This window comes from Haemorhous mexicanus, chromosome 19 (genome assembly GCF_027477595.1).
Source record: "Haemorhous mexicanus isolate bHaeMex1 chromosome 19, bHaeMex1.pri, whole genome shotgun sequence".
NCBI lineage: Eukaryota > Metazoa > Chordata > Aves > Passeriformes > Fringillidae > Haemorhous > Haemorhous mexicanus.
The window spans coordinates 5,877,241-5,896,394 of record NC_082359.1 but is presented as its reverse complement, the minus strand read 5'-3'; the positions used below and the strand labels follow the sequence as shown (position 1 = coordinate 5,896,394).

Below are 19,154 nucleotides of genomic sequence, written 5' to 3'. Positions count from 1 at the left end.
ACCCTCAAATAGTTTTCCTTCCTTGTGGGCAGACACATTTTTGTACATAGGAATGTAAAAATACCTTTGATTGTGTTACTGAGAAGCAGAATATCTTGTTGTAAGGAAAGAATCATCCCCCTTTAGTTGTGGTGCCTCCCAGGCTGGCTTTGGGCTCTGCAAATCACATTTTGCTGCATAGCCTAAGGTAGACACAGCCTCACTATCCCTGCTAGCCTCACTAAGCCTCACTATCCCTGCTAGCTGGTAAAAGTGGGCTCTCCCTCACCTCTATTCCTACTGGAGTCTCCCAATGTTAGTATCTGTGCAATCAAAAACTGAAGATATTTATTCTGGATTGCTTTGGGGATTTTTTTTTTGGGGGGGGGGGGGGGGGTGGTGGTGGTTTGGTTTAGTGGTGTTTTTGTTCCTTAACTGCACCCTGCAAAATGTCCTGGCTGAGTTGTTTCCAAATACTGGCATCTCCAAGGAAGGGGTTATAAATTGCTAATTTAAAGCCTGAAACAGGATAATTAACTAACCAGTTTGATGTAAATGGCTTAATGGGGCTTTACTAGCCCCTTTGAACTTAAAGTAGCACTAAAAAGTAAACTGTAAATACCTTCAAGGAACGTAGTGGCATGTTTGAATGTGGGGCTGCTTGGCTGTAAGGAGCAAGCCTGCTCGACTTGCCAGGAATCCACTGGCCTGTGTGACAGCAAACATGTCAAGGGGGTGAGGGGACCAACCAGGCACCCCCTGGGGAAGGCTCTGCAACTGCCTTGGTTCTCAGGAAGCACACATACTCTGATATATCAGGCTTTCAAACCTGTCTTGCCTGCTTTGGAAAATTTAAATCACAACCTCAGTTTAAATGCAACTGTAATGAATTTCATCAGGATTGAAGGGAAAAAAAAAAAAAAACACCAAAAAAAAAAAAAAAAAAAAAAAAAACCCCGACAGAAAACCCAAAACCCTGAGGGGGAGGCAGCCACTAGAGTCCACCCTAATTTTCTTGCAGATCTATTTGCATTAAGGGCTTTTGGCAAGTCCAGGCAGAAACTGTGATTGCACTTGGTTTCAGAAGACCTCGTTACCAGCTGAATCTGCTGAGACAACGTACTGCAGCCCTGCAGCAGATTCCAGTTTCTGATGCATTTGAGGGACTTTGGGGAGAATGTCCAGACTTTCATTCTTGCTGGGCTGCTACAAAGTTCCAAAGGAGGAAGTCAGCAACAATTAATCACCTAGAAACTAAGGTCATTACAAAGTGGAAGCATCTTGTGTAGTTAGGCATTGATCTCACTTCTGACTATGGAGGCTGGGGTGTTGGAGAGGAGAATTTCAGGCCCAGAGGTCCACAGGAATATTCCCTTGAAGCTCTTCCTGGTCCCAGTGCTGCTCTGCTCTGCCTTCTCACTGTGCATGTACCACACAGTGTCAACAATAATTCCAAGAACCTTTTCTTCATTGTTCCTCTGTCTCACAACCATCTTTCACCTATTTCCAGCAGCCTTCCTGGGTACTAGAGGATGTTTTGGGGGTTGAAGCACAGTCCTCAGTTACTGCTATGACCTCTGACATGTAGGATTTGGCTTTACAGCCAGCTTTGTTCAAGAGTGTTCCTGATCCTTGGCTCTGCTTTGCTGTCTGCTCTCTTGTGCTGCCCTGAAGACCATGGGGGGGTTTGTAAGGCTGAGCCAGACCAGGGCTGATGCAGAAAGAGGGCAAGACCTGACCTTTTAGGTGGTGGCTCTGACTCGGATGCCCTAAAACAGGTCATGATGCCTCATACTCTGTAATGATGGCTCTATTTTTGTGTGGCTTGGTTTGGAATTTTTTTTCCACCTGGTAAGTAATGTATCATTGGCAATGTTAATGCTGGCCTTTAAAAAAGCAGCATAAAAGCACTGAGATCTATTGTAGAGGGCCATGATGTAGAAGTGCTACATCTTATTTTAAAAGCCATGTCTGCTAGAGGATTCAGCCCTGCACTCTAATTATTCAGGTGTCTGTTGTATGCAGGGATCAAAATGCTCTGCTGTGGCCTTCAGAAGAGTTAATAACATGGCACTTTGCTCCTACGTGCTGACTGAAGCAGTTGGCACCATGGTACTACCTGCTTGCTGTGTGTGGGTTGGGAGCAGAGCACAGGATTAATTTGGGGTTGTGTTGGCAAGGGTCTGTCAGCAGAGCTTGCCCAGCTGCCTGTGCTATGCTGGAGCTGTTAATGCTTTACTTTTATAAGCACTAATCTAGAGCACATTTCAAAAAATTCAAAATACTCACTGTTACAGAGATAGAGAGAGAGGGAGACACTTGCAAGCAGAAGAGCTCACACAGTGTTCATGGCTGGAGACTCCCTTCAAGGAATGCCCCAACACCTCAGCCTGCCAGCTTTGCTATCTTGGCATCTGACTGGGAAATGCAAATACTCAATCTTAATCCTTCATTCCCACATGCTGACATATATCCAAGGGGAACTTCTGTGAATGTTGTTGTTATTTCCATATACCTTCAGCTGCTGCTTTGCTTCCCAGAACCTCCCCACCATGTGTCTCAGTGCAGTGTTTTCCAGGTCTTTTGGATTTGTTTCCCTAATGGAAGGCAGGCCAGTGTGCATGGCCTTATCAGAAATCTGGGCAGGGGAGTTGAGGGCACTTCCAGTAAGCTCACAGGTGACACTAGGCTGGGTGGTAGTGTTGATCTGCTGGAGGAAGGCTCTGCAGAGGGATCTGGACAGGCTGGATCCATGGGCTGAGGCCACTTGGGTGAGGTTCAACAAGGTTGAAAGGATGTTGCAGCCAGATGGGGGTTGGTCTCTTCTCCCAGGTAACAAGCAATAGGGCAAGAGCAAATGGCCTCAAGTTGCACCAGGGGAGATTTAGGTTGGATATGAGGGAAAGATTCAGAGAAAGGGTCATCAAGCATTGGAACAGGCTGGTCAAGGAAATGGTTGAATTGCCATCCTTGGAGATTATCCAAAGGATGTGTAGATGGGGCACCTGGGGACACAGTTTAGAGGTGGACTTGGCAGTGATAGGTTAATGGCTGGACTTGATTTTAGAGGGCTTCTCCAGCCCAAGTGATTGTATGATTTTATGTGGAGAAGAGGAACAAACCCTGTGATTGGGCTGTTTTTATAAGGCGCTTCTCTTTCTAATCCCCCTCCAACAAACCCTTCCACAGATTTTTAGATTCCTCACTAAATCCTTTAAATAATATGATAATAAAAAATCCCCCTTCTAATACACATTTTGTTTTGAAACCCACTAAACTGACAACTAACTCTATTTGATTTGTTGGCTTAAGAATCACAGGGAAAATATAAGTAGAAACCCTGGGCCAGGACTTTGGACTCTGACTATTACTAGAGAAAGAACAATTATGTGTAATGGTGTTTTCCTGACCTCTCCTCTGTTTTTAGTAAGATGAAAAATTTCATCTGGCTTTTGCTAATGTTAGAAAGTTGTGTAAAAATTAGAACATAATGAAGACAAATTCTAAAGTGGTGTCTGCTGCCGTTCTTGGGTGTGTTGTCTCAATTGCCTCTTACTTAGAGAGCAGCTGAAAAATCCAAGTCCTTTTCCAACATGTCAAAACCAACTTTTTCAAAGGATTCAGTAGCTGTGCCAAAGCACCTTGTCTATTTGTAAGCAAATGCATGGGGTTGGGATTGTCTCTGCCAGGGCCAGCATTCACACAGGCAGCTGGCTCTTTTAAATCAATTTGATTAATTACTATATACCTCCTAATTTTTCAGTAGGCAAGTCCCTGCTATTTCTTGCCTGCACAAGATTAAACTTTCACATTACATACCCTGTTATAAGACTGATTGTCTGGAGTAGGTCTGGGTGTGCAGTGACTGCTCCTGGAGGGGTCTGGGGGTTTGGCATTACTGTCAGGCTTCTTACATGAGGTTCCAGAGAAAGCAGGTGTGTGAAAGCCATGTTAGCATCTGTAATGGTGGATACCTTGTGATAAGAAGGATGTAACTTATTCAGGTTCTTCAGCTGTTGACTTGTTTGGTTTGGGATTTTGAGGTGGTTTTCCTGCTGTTAAAACATGTTCTTTGAGTGAAGTGCCTGCCAAGAAAATGCCTAGAGAAGGGAATAGATTACGCCAAGGTGGACTGACTTGGTGGGTCAGGGAAAGCTGGATGGCATCAGAACATCCCTGTGGCTGGGGAGCCTCAGGATGTGTGTGTTTCCTGCAGAGCACCTGCACTGTGGTGGAACAATGCCACAATTTATTCAGCCCTTCTCTGTGACAGAGCTGCATGTGGCTGAATAATGTGCAGCCAGGGGCTGAAAGCAGCTGGATCCTAGGTACAGGTGTTTGAGAATGCACAGTGCCAAGAGAGAGCTTTAGTCCAAATGTATCCTCACTAAGAGAACTTTCTGCATCCTCTGGGTGTCTCTGGATGCTGTTACATCACTGGGCTCTGCTGGAAGTGGTAAGGATGGAAGAATTTTACTTTTTCCTTCTACTCTAAGGTGTGGTATCAGTGTTTGTTGTGGTGGTGAGCAGAAGTTTGTACATGTTTTATTCCTTGGGCCAGATTCTGATCCTATTTATGTAGGTATAAAACTGCTGTGCTGTTCCATCTGTGTTAGGGAAGTTCCAGCCTCTCTGGTTGTTTTTAGGCTTTGGTTCTGCTTGGCTTTTTGGTTTGTTTTCTCCTTCCTTTAACCACTTTCCTTGCTGAGAGGGGAGAACTCCATGGGAAGTGATCCAGCAAAGTTTTAAAATAACCTTTTAGTGTGGGTTTGGTTTTGGTTTTGTTTTTTTTTAAACTCTTGCTCAAACTTTTAAATATGTGAATTGTCTCTGTGAATTCTGAGTGCCTCTGAAACCTGCCAGCCAAGCCTAAATCTTGCAGGAGGTGTGGCCACATTTGTGTTCTCAGAGCTCTCTGGCACAGACACCTGGTACACCTGTGTCTCCTGCTAGTTTCAGTACTGTCATAACTTCACCCCTCGTGCCTGTTTCTCTGGTACCTCCTGTTTTTCCCAAGGTTGTCTTCTAAAAATAGAATCTGTTACAGATTTTCACTCCCCCACACCCACCTTGAGGACAATAATTACCAATGAGATGGTTTTAATTATGCTGAAAGAGGAGGGTGATGCATTCTGCTCTGCTCTTTGAGGCATTTTTTTTTTTCTGGCAGGGAAAAAATTGCACAAATTGCTTAGTAATTTCTTTAGGTGACAAATATAAAGTGAGTAGCTTTTGAAATACTTAAACTTGAGTATTTAAACATTTGATAAATTATGGATTATCTGAAGAATAAAATTATGATGTTTTGGCACCAGCAGGATTCAATGCAAAGGTCTCAATCTGAATAGAAAAATCTCTTAATTTCCTTAGTTGTTGTTAAACTGGTAGAGATAGCTGTGGTATCTGTGGCATTCACTTGTCCAGAAACCAAAGTCATTCTCAATCCAAGTGAGCAGGGATGCCTTGGATGATGCAGTTATCTGTCAGCAGACAGAAATAAAAACATTCATAAGACAGAAAAACACTTCTCTAAAATAAAAAAAAACCAAAACTGAATGAAAGCATGTAAGTGTTAGAGTGGGTGATGCTGACTTTACTGTCCTCTAAACTATGCCTGCAGCAGCCCAGAGCTTATTGTCATATAAAGCAAGAGAAATAAAAGGGAAGCTGTCTCTATAGGCTGCATGATGAAACTGGTGAGCAATTGCTCTGATAGTAGGGTGCTCTGTGTGTGATAATTGCCTACAGATAGAAATGCTGTGTAGAGGAATCACTGCTGGCACACTGACCCAGGCTGGCAAACGAAACAGTTTGGGAGAAGGATAAGAATCTACTACAGCTCTTTAAAATCACCCTCATGATCACCTCATGATCAAACATTACTTCCTCCACTGTGAGTAAAAGCATAGGACATTTCACAAATCATCCCTTAAAATAAAACCAGATTGGTGCATAAGAAACAAAGTCAGCACGAGCATGCACTGTGCTATACAAGTAGCACTGAACATTCTTAGGAAAGAATGTGCTACTACACAGAGCTCAGAATGAAATGGGAACAGTGATGGTGCTTCAGGTTTTACAGCCACCTCTGTGCTTAACTTTAACAATTATTTATTACCACTAATAGTGTGCTTTGTAAACTTATACAGTGCTTTATGAAGTACGACATGTTTCCTATTTTAAAGATCTTATAATCTTGTGGGCTGATAAGGGGTGCAGATTATCCCTTGGATGTTCATAAATAGCATTAGCACTAAGAGTTTTATTAGCACTGGGTCCTTTCAAGCCTGTGGCTCTTTCTTTTTCCTAACACTTCCCTAGTCAGGTGCCGAAATAAGGATTTCTACAGCATGATGTTCCAGGCTGGAATAATGTGGGCATTCTTTGGTTTTGCTTGTAGTGAAAGAGCAAAACCCAAGCAGAGTCCCAGCACAGTGGCTGTAGCTCTGCATGGGTTTAATCCACAGCCTTTGCTTGTCTCTCTGAGACTACAAATCTGGAGTTTGGGGGATGGCAGCAGAGAGCAGGCTCGGGAGGTTTGTGTGTGTGTGTGCTTGCGCGTGTTTTAAATAAACAAACAATGCAACAGCAACTTCAACAAATTGTGAGCAGTGCTAATTTGTTATAGTCCTGTCTTGCCTCCTGGCAGTGTTGATTTAGGAGAGGCTGAGCAGACTGGAACAGATGCAGAGAGCTGCCGGTTCTCTTGCTCTGTAGATGGTTCAGCATAAAATACTTTTAAGGGTCCTGTCCTGAGGAGCTTTCAGATTACAAGGTAAAGCACATACATAGGCAGTCAATCCTCTTCTCAAAACCAAACCTTAGGCAAAAGTAACTTTTCCCTTGCTTTGCTCCACCCCTTCTACTTTTTTAAAATGACGAGAAGTTTTAAGTCTTAATTCATGACAAAAGCCTATAATTTGTGTACTTTGAGGACTGCCAGGAAATCCTTGGCCTTGACAAGAATAGTGTGCAGGGAAGGAAAGGAGGAAGATCCTGTGCTTTGGACTGTAGCAAAGTTTTCAACACCCCATGACCTTGCTGGGCTGCCTTTAATAACATGCCTGAGGCTGTAATCCCCCAGGCTGAGAAGCTGTCTGTCAGGGAGGGCTGGCCAAATGTGCCCGAGGTATCTGCAGCCCTGGACCACTGCTGTGCAGGGCTGCAGGACAAAGCCAGCAGGATAGGAGCCTTGCTGGGAAGAGGTGGATTTTGGAAACATACATACTGATCTCCCTGCAGTCTGTGAGCTGAGTTTAAATAATGCTTGAAGTCTCAAATGAAGAAAGAGGAATAAAACAGTCAAAATAAGAAGCAGGGGTTGAGGAAAAGCAGCCAGAGAAATTAAGAATTTTGAAAGTGAGTAAACTCTGCTTTTCCATTAGGTCATCTTCAGCTTGGAGAGACTTGGATACAATACAGGCAGTTTGTAGAACTTCGAGTCTGTTAGGCCTTCTATTTTTACAAGCAATAATGCCTTTCTGGCCTCCTCTCATTTGCCAGGCTCAGATGTGCTGAGACTTCTTGGTGGCTGCAGAGAATCAAATACAAAGGATTCAGGGTGATGGGTTAAGCATCTGACTTGGAGGGATGTTTGGTAGGCAGTACAGTCTTAATACTGCTGGGACCAATTCTTATAGTGGTTTGTTTGAAAGACTTCACGAAAGTGAAACTTAAAAAGATTTCTTTGCGGAGTACAGGCCTGTGTATAGTCAGTTTGGGGGAAAAGCAAAGAAAAAAGAATGTGGCTAAGTGCTAAAAGTGCTGTTTTTAAGGTATCATTCATATTAAGAACTGTTGCTGGATCTATAGATATGGGTAAAGGGAATGAGATTTTTTCTTATTGGAAAAAGAAACAATACAGCAATGCTTGTTTTGTGCACACTGTGCTTACCACTGCTCTGCCTTACGGTGAGAGAGATGACATTTGGTCCAAGACAGTTACTACACCCCTCAGCATGGAAACTTGGTGTTAACTACTGCAAGCTCATGATATTAGCAGTATTGTGTGTGCAGATGCTCCTGTGCAGTCTGCTTCTCTCTGCAGAAACGTTTGCTGAGTCCACACAAGAAATGAAAATCAACAGGCCAATTGGGAGGATCTTTATCAAACCTGTTCCCATTTTTCCTAGTACTCTGAGGCTTTGTTTGCTCTAACAAATCCTGTAACTAAGGAGTCTGAGTCACAGTCACTAGCTCCAGCTGCCTGCCTCATCCCTCATCCCTGTCCTGGAGATCCCTCCCCAGTTGCAGGGACAGTTGAAAGGGTCATGCATTTGCTCCAGTATTACTGCATTTCACAACCTGCTATCAGCTTGTACCTGTGGTGACTCAGAGCCCTAAAGCAGTGCTGCAGCTGGGAGTGTCCTGTAGGACAGTCTTGGTTGGAAGAGGGTCATGACATTCCTCCTTCTCCACAGTGCTGGGTGTGCTCCTGCCCTCAGAGTGATGCTCAGCATGAGGCTGCCACCCCATGCAGCCCCTGCCAAGGGACCTACCTTACTGAAGGACAGGGCCCAAGACTGACACTCTCTAGGTTTAACTGGGAGGTAGCAACGTTCCTTTAGTCATGTCCTAAATTCTTGCACTGTAAAGGGAGAATTCCGTACAGGCTCAGAGCTGGCTGGGAAACAGACATTTTGCATACCAAAGCTACTTCATTCAATATGTTGTTGTTATTTTCATGCAATAGGGAGTAGATAAATGAATTAAATGAGATTAGCATTGGATATTGGAGTTGCCTTTACTACTTGCAATGCAGGTACAACTAAAACTGAGTTTGCTCAGTTGTCGGATGAGAAGAAGAGCCCAGAGTCTCTTGCTGGTTACTAAGTGGTCACAAGCTTCTGAAGCTTTGTTTTGTGCCACTGCTCTGCTCCTGAGATCAACTGTGCTCTGCAGATATGCAGGAATTTTTAATGCTGGACTCTTGCTGACAAGATCTGCAATGTCTGTGCCTCTCCCCTTCTCCTCCTGGTAGAGGTTTGGGTAGTCCTAGTCTCCTATGTGTCAGCAGTGACAAAAATGTATAATATACAAGCACTCTGTTTAGGAGTTGGCAGGAAGCTTCATTTCTGACTGCAGTGAGATGTTCTAACAGTAGGAAACACCTTTGGTTGAAGCTGTTCTCTGCTAAACTCTGCCCTAGAGGGGAATACAACTATGGAGAAGAGCTCTTTCTTCAGAGTGGCAAGAAGCAAATTGATGTAATCTGGGTGGGAAAAACCTTGGGTTTGAGCTGCTGTTGAAGAAATACCTTTATGCAGCATTCAGCCTCTGTTAAACTGAGAATTGCTGGTATTGCTGAGGGTTTTGCAGAGTTGTGATGGGAGATTCAGCCAGAGTTCACCTTGCTCTAATGCTCTGCAGAGTGTAATCTTCTAGAGAGGGGGAAGCTCCAAATTCCTGGGGCTCTGGCTCAGGGTGCTTCAAGTGTGGTAGTTAACTGTGGTTTGGCCTGTTCATGCTGGCAGTGGTCTGTTCAGACTAGTTCAGCAAATGCTCTTGGCTAAGCACAGCCCAGGTCAGTAGGCAAACAGTTGCTTACATTTCACTTCTTCGTTGTATTGACAAGATTTAAAAATCTTCAGCCTACAGCAGTCAAAACAGGGTGATCTGAATACAAAAGATCTATTATTTCAGTGTGGAAGGGGTTTGGTTACAGAGTTGTGGGGATAAGTATGCAGGTGGGAATGATGGGAACACTGTCCTGGGCCTAAGCCCAGCAGATGTTCAGGAAGAATGAACTATCTTATACTCTGCCCTCTTCATGACAACCCATTCCATTTCTCAGGCCTGTGTCCTCCTTTATGCTCTCTCACATTCAACATTAAGTATTATAGGTCTTTTTCATTTGATCTTTTATCTTTTAAGGCTGATAATCAATATTATTCTCACTTTTTAAATATAAGATTTCTGTCTCCAGAAGCACAGCTGGAGACATGCAGCCATCAATGTGATAAAAGCTATGCACATGTTTCACTTCACCATGAGGGTCTAAAAACCCATGTTAAATCCCTGCCAGGCTGCAGGCTTATTTCTCTACTGGTTTTTGGTGGGTTTGGGCTTTGTTTGTTTTCACTGGGGCAGCATCACCACTTGTAGAAAGGAACCTGTTCTTAGCATCTACCCTGAGACTGCTCCATAATAATCCCACTGGAGCTGATTAGAGGAACTCCATGGGAAGGATATGCACTGCAGAGGATACAACCAGCTTGTCAAACCTAGGGTTGCTGTGCTATGTGCCTTTCCCTGACATGGAAGAGATGATGTTGCTTTTTCCTTTGGGCAGGGGAAGGTGGAATTACAGATCTTAAGTTTTGTGATGCTCATACAAGCTGCAGTTCACCATGAATTAACTTGATCTCCAGTCTCCAAGAATGGAGATTAAATTATCAGTGAAGCATTGTTATAAATAGGAGAGGGTATACAGTGTTGTCTTCTCCCACCTTGCACCAAAGTATCCAGCCTGGTCCAATGCCATAACATCTCTAGAAGATATTTTCAAAGGCTTGGGAAGTGGACAGGGAAACGGGGACAACACAGTGGGTCAGGTTTGAAGTGTTCCTTCTGCTGCCTGTATTGTGTCGGGAATGAGACCATAAAGCTCTGACACCAGGCTGTTCTTGTCAGAGAGGCATTTCTGCACGGTGATGATATTTCATTGCCTGAATTTCTGGGCAGAAGGAAGCTGGTGCAGACATCCTGGGATCTGCTGGTTTTGGATACATGTGAACTGGTCCCCCTGAAGCTCAGTGCTATTGGGAGTCATGAACGTAAGTGGCCAGGGAGCATCAGTAAGAAACTTGTAGAGAGTCCTGTTCTGCTTCCGTCACAGTTCAACAGCTGTGGGGAGATGGGTGGAGGGGAGGTTGTTCTAGCAGTTACATATTTAAGGCAGGTGGCTGTTTTAAAATGTACGTTTCAATTTTGATTGCAGTATTTTAATTGCATTTAACAGCGTCCCTGCTGGTTCTCCATTCTGCATCCGTGCAGCCACGTTCTATTGATGGCCTGTTGTGATTTCAATGGAACATCATGGGATGTACCTGGCACGTCGGGCAGCACTGGATGGAGGTGCCTTTAGCCCAATGTACCTGGCATGGTAAGCGGCAACCAAGTGGTTAAATCTGCATTCTACTGCTCACAGTTTCAGCTTGTATAGCAAGGTGTTCCTGCTTTGCTGCAGCCTTGCACTGACTGGAAATCACTTTGCTCTCCTGATTTAGTGCTTTCATGCACACAGAGCCCCTTTCCTTTTCAGCCACGGAGATTCCCCTTCCCTGGGAAGTTTGCCATGCAGTTGAGAAGGGCATAGCCACGTCAGGCTCTCCTTGTTGTTCTAGAACAACATGGAGAGAAGGGACTGGGATATCATCTCACTTTTTTTCTCTCCTTTTTGGGCCAGGAGCTGGTAGCAGTTGAGCAGGTATTGCCCACGTCCCAGATATCCAAATGTTGCCGCACAGAGGTACCAGACAGGTGCTCATGTCCTTAAGCAAAGCTGTGCCATTTCTGCAGGAGTCCTGCAAGAGCTGCCTCGGGGAGCTAGGACGGCAGTTCTGCCTGGCACTAATTGGAATGTAACAAATTAACAAGGGCCACTTTCAGTTTGCTGATGTGGTATCCTCTGCAAAATGATCCTCCATCCTCCATTTTCCTTCTCTTTTCCATGCCCACACCTGCAAAATCAGCTGTACATCCTGATCTGTCCTGCATCTTTTCTCTCCCTCCCCCAGCTCTGCAGACCTCTGCCTGAGTAATTTCACATGTTGGTCTTAGCTATTTTAAAGTGCTAAATATTTGTGTGAGAAAAACAAGGGTGCTGCATCCTGTTTTCTGCTTGAGCCTTCTTCACAGAGCTTTTGCTGTTCCACTGCCAGTGATGAAAATGCATGTTTGTGCCTCAGCTTCTGAATTCTGCTATCTGAGTGCTCTAAGGGGCTGGGGATAGGGAACTATTTGGACTAACACAGTTCCAGCACTTTTCCCCATGCTTCTGCTCTGCTAGAATGTGAATATCTTTAAAAGTCATGGGCTAATGACCTGCCAAGTGCAACTCCTGGGGGCAGGTTAGTGGTTGTGAACCACTCACTACACTGACACCTCTGAGGGTCCTGGTTCTGTTGGGATGTGGGGAAAGGAAGATCAGATAAGCCAGTGGGGAACAGGAAAGCTCTCTTCCCAGTGGGGTCATCAAGTGCTCAAAAAAAAAAGCTGGTTCATCTGAAACTGAAGGATGCAGAAGTCATCTGTTTCAGTTTCACTCAGTTCCAGTAGCAGCTGGACGCAGCATTTTTAATGTCATAAATTGGTGGGAGAGAGCTATGTAGTAAACAGTGGATTTCATTTTGTCTTGTTCTTCTCCATGCTCACTGCTGCAGTGTCTGCTCAGTGCAGCTCAACTACTTGGGAAGGTGGAGAAATAAGTAAGCAGGCCACTGTCTTTTCCTGGGTCTGTTATAACACGCACAGCAGGCTGATGTTTTAACAGCATCTAATTTGATACATCACATCTAATCTGTTTGTTGGTTTTTATCTGCAGTACTGTTAACTCACTGTTCAGGTGCTTGGTGTCTAGCCTTCTCATCCAGCCACAAATCCTCTACGTGAAATGAGTGATTCCTTAGATCTGTTTATGATTGATTCTTTGCTTCACTGGTGTTGCTTCTTAAAAGGTAAACAATATTCATGTGCTGCGATCTATAACTCAAAGATGAAATCAAATAGCATCTCCTGCCAGAGGTTGCTAAGATAACACATTTAGCATTCATTCAGCAATTACTTTTAGGTAGAGATTTAGTGATATTAAAGAGAATCAAACCTGTAGCAAATATGTAGATTTTATACTGTTGAAAGAAGTGAAGGGATTTCTCTTCTCCTCTGTTTAGCAATTTCATTTTCTGTGGTGTCCAGAGTCTTTGTGCAAATTGAGAGCAAATGAAGTTTTTCCTGCTGTGTAGTGAGAGCAGCACAGCTCCAGGAGCAGCCTGTGTGTTGTGCAGAGCCTTGCTGCCCACGGGGTCACAGTGTGCCCCAGGCTGGGCACAGCAGCTTGCACTTGCCCAGCTCCTGGGGCAATATTGTGTATAAAGGTGCTGTCGGCTCTTAGCTTGCAAAGCTTTGTTTGATGTGTGGCATCTGCTTGCAGCATTACTGTATTCTGTGATTTGTGCCCTGTACTTCTCATGTCTTTGCATGTGCTGTGTCTCAGTGTCATGGATATGGTGGAGGTAGTGATGAGTCTTAGCCTTGTTTCATTCCCTTCTAGCGTGGGAGCATTTGAGCAGGTTCACTGCTCTGAAAAAAGTGTCTTGAATGTGAGAAGATCAAGGTGAATCTGGGAAAAGACCATCACTGCTACTATTTGTCCAGAGCCTTCTGTAATCCCCTTTTAAATGCAAAAGGATGAAATTTTGCACACCACATTCAGTGTTTAAAGACTGTGGCCTCAGTGAGACATTTATGTATTCTTGAGGTCTGGGGAGTTGGGTTTTTTACTAGAAATGCACCTGAGCCTTTTCTGAAGCAGGGCTCCTCTGAACTGGGAAGTTTTTTTTTTCTGGGTGGGTTTTTGTTGTTTGTTTGTTTTTTGTGTTTTTTTTCTTTCCAGAAAACAGAACAGAAAGGGTTATTAAAAATGATACTGAAATACAAGAAGTATAAACCCACTGTGATTTTTTTTAGGGCTTTCGAGGATTGTGGTGATGTTATTCAAATGTTACGGTTTGTTAAGAGACACTCCCTGCAAACTGATGGATAGCAAGGCCTTTCTGAGGCTGCACATGCCATTTGTTTGGGCAAATAACTTTTAAACAGGATTTAAACTCACAGTTGTCCTTGGTCCCATGCTTTCAGCTAGAAGTAAGATTCTAGGAATGCCATAAGTTAAGGAAAAATGCCTGCTTCTCTTCTGCTAACAACTTTTCCAACACACCTTTCCTCCTCCACCTCTGAAATGCATCATGGTCAAAGAAGGGTTTGTAACTAGGCACCTCTATGAAATGTCTGGACTGGATTTATTTTTGTTGAGGACTGCACAAGATACACAAGGCAGGTTGCTATAAGGGTTTTGTCAACAAAGGCCCATCAGCCAAAGGAGTATTCTCTGAGCCTCCTGTCCTGGTCAAAGTCCTTGGTGGGCAATTCTGACAACGTTTTAAACACAATGCTCTAAGCTTGGTTGAAGGTTTTGCTGCCTTGATTCATTATATTAATTTTTTTGGGGTTGTTAAATCCACATTAGACTTCAGCTAACAAATTCAAATTTGATAGGCAGGGTTATACTGCTTACACCAGACTACTGCTTTTGAAATCTACTGAAGGTAATACCTTCAGTAATACTGAAGCCTACCTTATACATATGTCCTACTGAACATGAAGAGTCCTGTAAAATTTGGCATGTGAGATAAATAGAGGTAATTTAAACAACTTGTACTATGCTAGTTTTTATGCAACAGAACATACTCAGTAATAATAACATTATCTTTCTCATGAAGGTCAGCAGCAGAATTAGAATTCTAACTCTGTTTCCAGGGCTTTCTCGGCTGGCTCATTACTTGGTTTCAATATCATTTAAGGCAGAAAGAAAAAAAAAAAAGTAAAACAATAAAAAAATTACTGATGATGTTTTTAAGAGAGAACTTAAGCTCTTAATTTCTCTGTATTTATGGCTTGCTTCTCCTTCAATAAGAGAAATGTTTCAATAATATGATGAACTGGGAAAGGAAGAAAGGAAGTAGAAGGCTAAATAGTGGTTGTTGTTAATTTGGTAGTTAATTCCTCCTTTTGAACCTCAGAAACTATTTTAAATCAACTTTAATGGATAAATGCAAGTAATAGTTGGCACTTTCAAACAAGCAAACACACGCAAAAAAGCCCCCCAAAAAAAACAAGGAAAAAAAATTAAAATTGATCTTGGATTCCAAAATGCAGTCCCAGATTGAATTCCAGGTTTAATTGATTGTAATATCTACCAAACATGCAACTGCATTTAGTTCTGACATATCTCAGCCTGGGTGTTTCCTACAGTCCATGCTACTGGGAAGGCCAATATAAACATCTAAACTAAAATACATCATGACTGCTGTTTGTGAAATGCATTAACTATATGCAGGTAACCACAATTTTCCTCTCTTTACAGTATTTCAGGATAGAGAAACTGTGACTTGAGATATGTTACTTGACTCTATTATTTTAAACAAAATTCTTCCAAAATTAAAGACAGAACAAAATTAACTTGAGAAAAATGTTTCATATTTGTGAAGACATTTGGTGACATTTAGCTAGCTCAGCATCCTGAATTTCAGCCATTTGAGGGTTGATTCTAATGCTATGTGTTAATGGATTGGGATATGGACATAGCCAGGGGAGTGGTTTTTAAAGCAGCTTTTCATACTCTTAAGGAGGCTTCCCATTCACACCTCAGTGTGGGTAATTCCATCCTCAATGGATTTAGTTGCTACATGTCATTTTCTCAACCCCAGAGCAGCCGGGTGTTATAAGATTTCAACAGGTAACAGCCAAGAAACAAACTACACATTAAAGCAGGGAAGCTGCTGTTTATGCTAATTATTTTACATGCTCAGATATGCAAATGACAATGAAGTAGATGCTTCTCTTTTCTTCCTCCTTTTCTCACTTTTCATCCTCCCTTCAAGTCTGTGTCAGGAGAGAAGAGCTTTCCCCTGTACCTAACTATTGTTTTCATGCTGGTATCTTTTGAATAGTGATTCCAGCCAACGATGATAGCTTTTGTAAAAAGATAATTACAAATCTGATTTTTGAAAGAATTGAATCAAGTCTTAGCATGAGAAATATTTCTGTCTGTATTCTCAGCAGGATCACAGCTTGCAGGGCTCAATGTACTCAGATCTCCCTAGTCAGTGTCAAGCCTAACATAGCCTGCAATGTGTTAAACCAGTCTATTAAATGTAACCTTTTCTAGTGGAGATAGCAAGCTCACACCTCTCATCTTCCTGTTTTTCAGGTGGTAAGGTGAAGGTGAGAGGACGAGAAGGTGGAGATGGAACTGCCAAATCATGCCAAACAACTGCTACTGCAGCTGAACCAGCAACGAGCCAAAGGTTTCCTCTGTGATGTGATCATTGTGGTAGAAAATGCCCTGTTTCGTGCCCATAAGAACATCCTGGCAGCCAGCAGCATGTATTTCAAATCCCTTGTCCTGCATGACAACCTGATAAACTTAGACACGGACATGGTGAACCCCACCGTGTTCCGGCAGATCTTGGACTTTATTTATACTGGCAAACTCTTAACGACTGACCAGCCTGGTGAACAGAACTTTAATGCTCTCCTCACCGCAGCAAGCTACCTCCAACTGCACGACCTGGCAGCTCTCTGCAGAAAGAAGCTGAAGCGGAACGGCAAGTCCTTCGCTGGCAAGGCCGGTGGCCTTGGTGTTGGGAGATCTGCCAGGAGTCAGAGACTTTCCACTGCTTCAGTCATCCAAGCTCGCTATTCAGGGTCAAATGAGGGGTTGAAGGGCTCGCACTCAAAGGAGCTGTCAAAGGGAAAGCTCTCTGATGATGAGGTCTTCATCAGCAGCTCCAACCAAGAGAACTGTCACTCCTTAAGCAGGGGAACCAGCAAGAACGGTGGTGGGAGCAGCAGTGCGAACGGGAGCACCGGTGACCAGGAGCTAGGCCTTGACCTGTCCAAGAAAAGCCCCTCGCTCCCCGTCGCAGCCTCCCACGATGACACGCAGCACAGCGAAAGCCAGCACGGCTCTCCCCAATCTGCCTCAGCCCCTGCAGCCAACAGTGCCTCATCGTTCGACGAGTCTGGCGTCGGAGCCCCCCACAGCATGGCGGACAGCAGCGACCCCATGGAGATGGATCTGAGCGAGGAGTGCCACCACTCACTGACAGAGAGCAGCCAGCGCAAGGGCCTCCGGCACTCGTCCCGCAAGAAGGAGTGGATCAAGAAAGACAATGCCTTTGACCGAAAGGAAGGGGGCAAAGACAGGGATGAGGGTGAAGGGCTGCCCAATGGTATCCTGCTGGGGCCCTTGTCCAAGTCTGTGGAGAGGAGTCTGGCTGGGGCCTACGGGGCAGACCTGCCCTACCCATGTAAGGAGGAGGTAGAAAACGGTAAGGAGAACAGTGATGACAGTGGCCAGAGTGAGAGTGAGAGTGGCGGCCATACCAGTGCCAACTATGTCTACCGGCAGGAGGGGTTTGAGCCAGTGGCCTACGGTGACAACCTGTATGTCTGTATCCCCTGTGGCAAAGGCTTCCCGAGCTCTGAGCAGCTCAATGCCCATGTGGAAACGCACACCGAGGAAGACCTTTACATCAAGGAGGAAGGCACATACGGCAGCAAGGACGAAGCTGAGGATTTGTCCAACCCCAATCAGTCCTACGCTGCGGAGTCCCGGCCCTTTAAGTGTTCAGTGTGTGAGAAGAGCTACAAGGATCCAGCCACGCTGCGGCAGCACGAGAAGACTCACTGGCTGACGCGGCCCTTCCCTTGCAACATCTGCGGTAAGATGTTCACACAGCGTGGCACCATGACACGGCACATGCGCAGCCACTTGGGGCTCAAGCCCTTTGCTTGCGAGGAATGTGGGATGCGCTTTACCCGGCAGTACCGACTAACAGAGCATATGCGTGTCCACTCAGGAGAAAAACCTTACGAATGTCAACTGTGTGGTGGGAAATTCACCCAGCAGCGCAATCTGATCAGCCACCTGCGAATGCATACCTCTCCCACATAAGCCAAAGACTCCAGAATGAGCTTCAAGCCCATCCGCAGTGATTTACCTTTCTGTAGACTTGCTGCTTAAAAAAAAAAAAAAAAAAATTAAAAAAAAAAAAGGGGGCAACTCCCCATACTCTGTTCAGTCATGAGAGGCCTAAACAAATGTAGCTTTAACATTTAAAAAAAAAGTTCATTTTTTTTCCTTTTTTTAAAAAAAGAAAGGTCCACAGCCAAGCTGATGCATTTAGTCCCAGTCTCCCTTCAAATTTTGATGACCTGGCAAGAAATGCCTCTTCTTTTTGCACACATCGACTTTATTGCCATATTGTTTATACGGAGCAGGTAGGGGGACCTTGGGGAGCTTTCAGCCTCTGCTGGCTCCCCCTCCTTGCCTCTTTCTGTGTTCCTGTCACCATACTCACCTCCCCTTAAAACTAAACTCAGTAGAGGTATTTCTTGCTATTAAAAAAAGCCCAACAAAATACACCTTTTCAGTGGCCTAAGTAGCTGTGAAATAACAGCATTCTCAAGTGCAGAAGCTGTGTCTGTGGACCACCTCACAGGGTTGGCAGTCCCTCCAGAGACTGTGGGAAAGCCACAGCAGTGGTGGAGCCCACCCCTGTCCCTCTGGGCTGGCGATGGTGTGAGAAGCAGCTCTCAGGGCTGCACCAGTCCCAGTACTTCATTAAAACAAATGGCAAAGCCTCCCTTACCATCCCTCCCCATTTTGGTTTTGATCTTTGTCCTTGGCACACATAACCATGTGCCACCTTCTCCCATAAAACATTCAAACCTCTTTTGCCTTACCCATGACTGAACAGGGACTGGATGCCCTGGGAATTTCTTTCAGTGAGCAGGGGGTCGTCTTTACTTTTCTAGTAGTTTCGTATGAATATTCTTTGCTTAGAGGTACTTGTTTTATTAAAGGAAAAACCATTGTAACGTTTATGTGAATGTTTGAACTGGAAGGTCTGAGGTTAATTCTAGGGTGGGTGGGTGGGGAGGGGGTTTGATGTAGGCTGGACTTGCTACAAGTTCCATAGGTACTTTTTTATTATTTTTTTATTTTATTTTTTGTGTGTGTGTATGTTTTTAGCTTTCCTCCCTCACTAAAGAGCAAGTCTGTGTGGACAGACTTGTTACCTTTGCTACCTCTTGAATTCATGAGAACAATAAGATGGTTAGTGAAAGATTAGGCATTTTTTTTTTAATTGTAAGTAATTAAATGTATAAAAGTAGAAGCTAAATTAAAGTTAAGGGATTTTTACCACCCCGTCCTTCCATCAAAAGTCAACTAGAGAAATGTTAAAGCAAAGCTTGGCCAAAGACAAAGCAAAAAATACACTGAGCTAGAGGCTGTGCTGGCTGCTTGGACTGGCTCAATTTGCAGTCTCTTGGCTGTCTGTAGTCACTTTTAGATAAAAGCAGAAAACTTCTCTGAGCTTTTTGGGCCC

The 19,154-nt window shown here is 44.1% G+C and overlaps 1 protein-coding gene across 3 annotated transcripts in view; it reads left to right on the top strand.

Annotated features, from left to right (window-relative positions):
- The window catches only part of HIC2 (HIC ZBTB transcriptional repressor 2), a 71,025-nt gene extending 52,379 nt beyond the window's left edge, over positions 1 to 18,646 (top strand). For 2 of the 3 annotated variants that reach the window (XM_059863345.1, XM_059863343.1), the window contains 2 exons: positions 10,940 to 11,083; positions 15,968 to 18,646. In XM_059863345.1, the coding sequence (XP_059719328.1) occupies positions 16,004 to 17,716 (1,713 nt within the window). In that variant the 5' untranslated portion in view covers positions 10,940 to 11,083; positions 15,968 to 16,003 and the 3' untranslated portion in view covers positions 17,717 to 18,646. Of the gene's footprint in view, positions 1 to 10,939; positions 11,084 to 12,523; positions 12,657 to 15,967 lie in introns of all 3 variants that reach the window. The other variant, XM_059863346.1, reaches the window with a different exon arrangement.
- The last annotated feature ends 508 nt before the right edge of the window (positions 18,647 to 19,154 follow it).